Raw genomic sequence first — 7,678 nt, forward strand, 5'->3', positions numbered from 1 at the left:
TTGTGACTGGTTCATATATGCATGTGCCTAGTCTATGCAGACAAATATTATCCACCATTAAATGTTTCATTTTTCTTATTTAGATTGACATCCTTTATCATGGTTACATCTCGTTTTGGATGTCTGGGCAAATTTGTTTTTATTTCATTCAATTTTGTTGAACCATTGAACTTATTGAACACACTGTGCTCTGTGGTACATTCAAAGAAATTTTCTTGTCCTGACAATTGGTCATAGAATTAGTCTCAGATCCACTCAGAAGGTTTCTTGATATATTTTATTAGAACTGTGATTACTGGATTACAGTTGCAAGAAACATGTGGCAAGAAATAAAACAAAAATTCCATAATATTTAACTACATGTCAGTACCATGGAGAAAGCTTCCCTTTACATCAATTTAACTTTGATTATTTTTGCCAATTTAAGCTTCATGAATATAACACTGCTGTCTCAGCAACACTATATTTTAACATATGGTAAGTCTTTAAACACCATGTCCAAATGTCTCCTGTCAAAATACTTCAACACTCTGCTCACTCACTGATTCAGATTGTTCTTGTCCAGTGAACAAACATCAGATTTATTATGTTGGTGCATTCAGGGCCCACAAAGAGGGCAGGGGGTGATACATTATTGCAATATAAGTGCAATAAAAGGCCTTACAAAACAAAGACAATAAGGACAATAATTTTACTTTAAAAAACAAAAATGTATTCGATCTGTAAAAAAACTGCCTGTCTGCCCAAAACAAAAGCCAGCTTTGTGGTGAAGGGTGGACATCAGAGTTGATGTTGCTTATCTCTCTCCATTAATTACTAGTAATTAATTTGAACTCATCTGATATTACCTAGACATACAGATGCATGGCACAATAGAAGTTAGAGGAATGGACAGTTCTGATTTATTGTCACAAATTGCATTTACATGGAAATATTGTATATAAAACCAACATTACAGAAAGATCCAAATGAAAGAAAAGTGAGAAAGCAATAGACTGGGTAAAAAAGAGAATGAGCAAGGAGCCAAACACCAGAGAGGGAATCTGTTCATCAAATAAGAAGGGAATAAAGAGATAGAAGGGCTCAGAAGCTAGGGCAGACTCAGATTGTCAATCAGACCAATCAGATTGTCATTTGATGTTTTGCTGTGTCCAGAGAGAACCCCTGATAGAAGAATACAATGATTATCCACCCCCCACAATACTCTCCCATCTTGGCACTTCAGGCCATTTGTTGCTTTTTTGGCCACCTGGTGACAGTTCTTGTTGGTAAAGGGGTGGCAACATCTTGGAGATTAACACATGATAAATCCTGGAATCTCCAATCTTACTGATTGCAACTCTGCAATTTGCATCCTAAATGCAATTACCATTTATACTACGTGCTCAACATCTAACAAGCATCAAAAGAGGCGGTGCTTATCTGTTGATTTGTTCCGGACGACCTCTCTGTAAGTAAATGCACAGGTGCTCGCTTTACATCTGTAACTCAGGCACTCAACAACAAAGCATGGAACATGATCAAGTCTCTTCTCAAATTGTTTAAATTAACAAAAAATAGGCCTAATCACATTTCAGTGCGTATTGTTGAAATACATGTGTGAAGTGTAGAATTTAGTTATAGTAAGAGCAGGATGAGATTTTTTTAATTTATTACTGTATTCAACCCAGGTTGCATGGTGGCAAGGTAGTTATGCGTTTGAATCCCAGCTTGGACCAGCTTGTGTTTATCTAGTTTGCATTCTCTCCCTCCAGGTCGTTGTGGGACGTTGTCTGTCCCACCCTGGCTGAGTCCACACCCCGCACGCGGTGGCCCGGCATGGGCTCCTGCAACCATGACCCAGTGTAGGACTAAGCGGGTATATGAGTGAGTGTATTCAACATGGTTAGAAGACCACACAAATGAGAAAATAGACCTTTATTTTATATAAGCAGTAGCAAATCGGTTATTACAACACAGTTATATTCACAATTTCAGAAGTATAATGTTTGAAATTAATGTGGGGGTAAGCTTTCCTGAGAGATTTATAAAGCGTTGAATGATATCTACCAGTGCTCATATGTTTCAGAGAACTGGAATAAATAGTTGGAAATCATAATAAAAACTTTCAGCCATATTATATCGAATACTATTGCCCTTGTATGTTCTGTAAACTGCACAGACTATTTTATATTCCAAATATAGTATGTATCAAGTATGTATGCACAGAACGACCCAAATACTTTGTTCTTTAAAGCAATATTTCAGAGTTAAATCACTAGATAATAGTATAAGAACATGTTCTTCCCAGTGGGCTAGTTCATGTTCCTGCACATTTTTCTTTATTTTAGAACAAACATACCCTTTGACATTAATTCTAACAACAATAGAAAAAAGCATTGAAATGATAGCATAGAGATTAACATTTATAACCCAGAACAATGGTTATAATTTCAGGGAACAAAGCCATAAAAAAAGTATTAGAAGATACTGGGGTCAAGTAAGGCTTGAGATTTGAAGATAAATTCAGTGGCACATTTAACACAAAAAGAGAGGCGTGTTTAGACTATTTCACTTGCATTCACATAAGAAAATGGCAACAGCATGACAGTGTACACAGTTTCAGTGAAGCAACATAAAGTGAGATTGTACAGCCATTGGTTAATGAAAAGGTAAACTCCTGCCCCATCTTCTCCGACACTTCATGTCAGACCAAGGTCAACAGTCCATTTCTCTAAACATCTCTGACGTTGTCCTACTTGGCAAGTCTCTTCGCCACGTCCTGGTAGACAAGTTCGATCTCCTTGTCAGCAGGACAGGTGTTGGTGAACTCATCTCGTCCATATGCATTTTGTAGGTAGCGCCACACTCCAGTCAGTTCTGATGGTATGTCAAACTTGCGATACTTCTTAGAAACAACCTGAAAACATAAAACAGGAGAGTCGGCATGTTAAAGCGTCTTATAATAATCCTCCTTCAGGTGGATTATTCCCAACCACCCCGCATACTTCCAGAGCACTTGTCCCTTTACTCATTGCCTTTAGCTATTTTGTCACCATCTAGCAGTTTAAGGTGGTTCAGACCTGCTTGTTGGATGTTTTGCTGTGATTTCTGTCCAACACCAGCTTCCATATGTGAACAAACAACAATTTCTTTTTGAAAAGCAGAACACACTTACTTGGACACCAGCATAACCAGATCTAAATTAGCACTAATCATGAAATATGACATTGTGTATTCCGTAGCAGAGTGTATTCTTCACTCTGCTAGTGTCTAAGTGTCCGATGTTGAGTTGTGTCTTGTATACTGTATTGGGTTATCAGATAATAATGAGCTAGTTCTGTTTAAAAGTTTGCTTTACCGTAGACCTGTAACCGAGCCTGAAAAGTTAGGCCTGACCTGGCCCAAGCTCAACAGGATTTGGCCCAAGACTGAACCAAACCCAACAGAATATGACCCGACCTGAAAAAATAAAGCTTTTTAAAAGCGTGCCTTTCTTTGCGGGCACTAGACTAAGAGGGACAGGAAACACCAGCCTCTGTTTCACCTTCTCATCATCCATTTTCATGATAATTAAAAGGCATAACCTGATGACTGTGGCCGAGAAATACAAAACCAATTAATATTTCATAAAAAAATGTACATTCAATACGAAACATTTGAAACACTTTTACCAATCACCGAAAAATAAGCAGCGAATCAGCCCAAAGACTGTGTTTGCTGACCGATCATTTACTGCACAAGCTCAACTAGACCCAAGATCGACTACAATGATTGAGATTTTGATTGAGAAATTGAGATTTACAGCTCTACATCTCTGTTTTCTAGATTCAAAATGAATCCAGGAGTTCATCACATTTTCAATTGCAATGTATATATTTAAAGGTGACTTACCAATCAGCTCACAAGGTGATAACAAAATGGAGGGTGGTGCTAATACTTTATCCATATTTATTTGCCAAATTACTAAGTCATGTACGAGACACAATTGATAGAGGTGGCCTTAAGGACTTCATAACCAAGATGTCACTATCACAATGCATGGCAGAGGACACATTTCGTTGTGTGTACTGTGCGCAGTTCTGTGCATCACAATCACAAAAAAAACAAACATAATTTTCACTATCACTTTTGCGTTTGTTCTTCTTTGTTGGTTATCTTGTTTTGGTGTGGATCATTTCATCTTCTACCTCTATATATTATATAAGTTCTCTGTACAGTCGATTTATCTTGCAACTGGGGTAATGATTACATGTTACATGTTACTGACAAATGACAAATATCCACGTTAAACCCTGCAGGTTGTCATGTGGTAGCACTGTGGTTGCTTACTTTAACAACGTGGAGCTTTGGCAGGAGGTTGCAGTCAGACAGGGTCAGTTCATTTCCATCCAGATACTTGCGACTGGAGTACTTCTCCTCCTCCATGCTGTCTGCGTCAATCTCATCTGGAAGAGGCGTGTTCAGGAAATCGTCCAGTTTTTTAAGGGCTTTCACCAATCCCTTCTCCAGACCTGAAGGAAGTACCAAGGTGAGAAGGTTTTTCTAAAGTTGTAGAAACTCTTCATAACGCGCATGAGAAACCACACAAGGCCACAATCACAACTTACTTGCATTCGCTTCTGGTTGTGTGTTTTTGATATAGGCTGAAAACTTGGCGAAGATGTTATTTCCTGCTGTGTTGGACTCCCTGTTCTTTGCAGCCAGCTTTGGATATCTTAATCGACATGAGCAACATGTTACAATGCATCTAATGCGCTTCCACTGAAGTTCAATCGTTTAGTCCACAAGTAAGTAGGGACGTGCAAACTCACATACTTTGGAGGAGCCAGCATTTCCTCCAGGAACTCTTCGATCTTGTTGACATCAGTCCTCACTTCTCCATTGAATGTGAGGAAGGGTGGGTGTGTCCCTGGGGCCAGGTTGTGAAGATCAGCTGGCTTCCTGTCATCACAGGTGAGGCCAAAGGGTAGATTATGTGCTGACAAAGCAGGGTTTCCTGCTGGTCACATTTTATCACTTCATGTTGCTAATGGCCTGCTGTTTTGATGACTATTATTAGAATGCTTTGTGCTTTCATTCAAGGGGGAATGTTTTCCAGTGTTCACTAATGGGGCTGCTTCACCGATCACAGTTCTTGAATTAAAGAACTGATTATCTTTCTAAATGTTCAGTTATGGGGCATCTGTTGCCTCAAGATGACAACAGCAGATTGTGCTGGTGATGTCTGCTGATGCCCCTGTGTACCAGGAGGGAAGTGTAGGAAGTGACCGAGACCTTGTTGGTAGCTGGTAGCGTGGTAGCTGTCGATAAGACCAGTGGGATCGGTTTTAAAGTTTCTTTCAAAAAAGCCTTTGTAAACATTTGTTTCTGCTGCTTTTATAGGCCCAATTGAAAGGGTGGTATTAGCCCAGGGGGGGACTGTCCCTGTAACTACTGATTGTAAGTCGCTCTGGGTAAGGGCGTCTGATAAATGCTGCGAATGCAAATGTATTAAACTACCTTTTCAGGTCTACGGTTGTTACGTTGAAAACCACTCCTTTTAGCCACAGGATCATGAAGAGCCTTTGCGAGAAAGGACAGTTCCCAATGCTCTCACCATCACTGCCTGCCTGAACAACACAGAGACCAGTTAGGGGGCAAACAGAGGAAAGTCAATGTGGCAAAACTTAAGGCGGAGTGCTTTGAGCAGGTAAACCACAGATAAGGAAAAGCAAATGAAAGCCATTGTTACACAGACGAATAATAACTGAGCTATTAAAGGAAATTTTTGAAAAAGGCTGTTTACATAACCCAAGTGCAATATAAACTTGACGCAGTAATCTGATCGCGTCAGAGGATCTGCGGGTGCCTTGAATAATGAATGGATATTCCATTACTTGGTTCATTAGTCCTGAACCGAGGGAGTTTGGGTCTGCCTTTGCATGCCCCAGACATTTATGAACACAAGCAAAATGGCACCTGAGCCTTTTAGTCAAGACAATATCTTGCTCTCCGAAGCTATTGTCATGTTACCTCCTGACCATAACAGTTTAAGGCCTCCAAGGTCAAGATCCCCCTTTCTAGAGTTACCGTTGGCTTGCTGTAGCGAGGTGTATTGGGTGACCGAGTTTCCGATTGCAAGCAGCGCGTTGAGCCAGTGTGAGCGACTTATCAGAGTTTCCGATTGAGAACATTCACACGTGCCCACTTCACTTCCTTCCCTTTTCCCAACCAATGATTTCCTGAAAGCCTAGCTATATCTAGATTATGGTCAATATTGTATTTCACTAACTGGGCCATTTTGGTTTGGGAAAAAAACATAGTCACAGACCCTGTGATTGTCAGTTTACAGTCAGTGTCATGTGTTATGCATGGAGTGTTTAGGGAATTGAGTGGGTATATCAATGGTGACGGTAAATCACTTTTGCTTTTATTAGAGTTTGTTTTTTCCTTTTTTATGGCTAATTGAATTGATTTAATTTCCAAATAGTTATATTTATTTTAACTATGAATATGATGTCTAAGCAAACTGTACATACGGTACTTGGATAAGTATGCCTGACAGTTCATGTATAATTACAATTTTACAATCTATCAATGATGCATTCTCATCATTTTATTTGAGATATTTTGTTATTAATTACATGGAACTGTGAACTGAATCAGCATTCCACAACTGCAAACAACATTTGACAGTGAAATGCAGAATGTAATATCAAAAAATATATTCAAAACAATATTATTAGAGGCTCAATAAAGTCAAGGTATCGTCAAAGAAGTTAATTGAAATGACCCAAACATCACCCATTAGCCTTTTAGCAATGATATTCCGTTGTACAGCAGACCACTGACAGTATCAGCGATGCTCACCACTGTGGAATCCAGCGCCTAACCCGGTGTTGAAAGTGTATCAGAAATTATTCAGTGGTGAGTCTGCCCACAGCCGGGTCTGGCGTGACTGACAGCCACAGTAAACACCAGCCTGCCCTGTATCCCTGGCATCACACTGGCCAGATAACCTCAGCTCAATAATGCCCTGTGGTAACTCAAGTAACTATATTGTATTACAGGAGTCTTTTATAAAGGGGGGAAAGATACAGCGCAAAACATCATTGCTATGCAAAAGGTTTGAACGGTCTCCTCCATAGAATCTGTCAATATAGATCTTATATGAAATGTGTGCATTCTTACCTTGACAAAAAGTTCAATATCAGGGTCTTTATCCTCGTCATTAGGGTCTGTCATTTTCAGATCAGGTCACTTTCACTGTATGTATGTCTCCTGTCCTTTGCACCGGTCACTCCCTCGAAACAAAAACAGGCGTAGACCTAGGAGACCCTAGGAATACACTGTTTCTCCCCGTTTCCTTGCCGTCGCCCCTTCCTTTGCACACGTGTTCTCCCGGTTACCGTGTGGTTATGGTGTAAGGAGCGGCAACAAGTGCCTGTGGCGCTGTGTTGTTTTGATTTGGACCCAGCGGCCAGCTGTCTGGTGGTGCATGTTCTCACTGTCAGAGTCAAGCCTAAAAATAGCTGAGATGAAGGGAGGAGCTCTGAGGCAAAGTTCCCATATCACCTATCTTACTGCCGCCACATACTGCAGTGCCTTTATTAGGAGTGTAATGAACCTCATGTGTGATTGATAAGATCATCTGTCAGCAAACTGATGATGGGTAATCACATGATTTCCTTGCACTCTATATCGCGTCTAGTCGATA

The 7,678-nt window shown here is 40.1% G+C and overlaps 1 protein-coding gene across 1 annotated transcript; it reads right to left on the bottom strand.

The window, feature by feature from the left end:
- Positions 1-1,902: 1,902 nt before the first annotated feature.
- Positions 1,903-7,491, bottom strand: clic5a (chloride intracellular channel 5a). Its single transcript, XM_028968697.1, has 6 exons — positions 7,153-7,491; positions 5,482-5,591; positions 4,798-4,923; positions 4,590-4,696; positions 4,312-4,493; positions 1,903-2,899 (listed from the first exon to the last, which is right to left on the bottom strand). The coding sequence occupies exons 1-6, from the start codon at positions 7,204-7,206 to the stop codon at positions 2,735-2,737; spliced, it is 744 nt and encodes a 247-aa protein (XP_028824530.1). The 5' UTR covers positions 7,207-7,491; the 3' UTR covers positions 1,903-2,734.
- Between the last annotated feature and the right edge of the window lie 187 nt (positions 7,492-7,678).

This window comes from Denticeps clupeoides, chromosome 1 (genome assembly GCF_900700375.1).
Source record: "Denticeps clupeoides chromosome 1, fDenClu1.1, whole genome shotgun sequence".
NCBI lineage: Eukaryota > Metazoa > Chordata > Actinopteri > Clupeiformes > Denticipitidae > Denticeps > Denticeps clupeoides.

Coding starts and splice junctions, on each gene's coding strand:
- clic5a (XM_028968697.1), bottom strand. CDS start 7,206: ATGACAGACCCTAATGACGAGGATAAAGACCCTGATATTGAACTTTTT. Junction 4,494..4,589: donor ACAACCAGAAGCGAATGCAA/GTAAGTTGTGAT, acceptor TACTTCCTTCAG/GTCTGGAGAAGGGATTGGTG. Junction 2,900..4,311: donor CAAAGCTCCACGTTGTTAAA/GTAAGCAACCAC, acceptor TTATGTTTTCAG/GTTGTTTCTAAGAAGTATCG.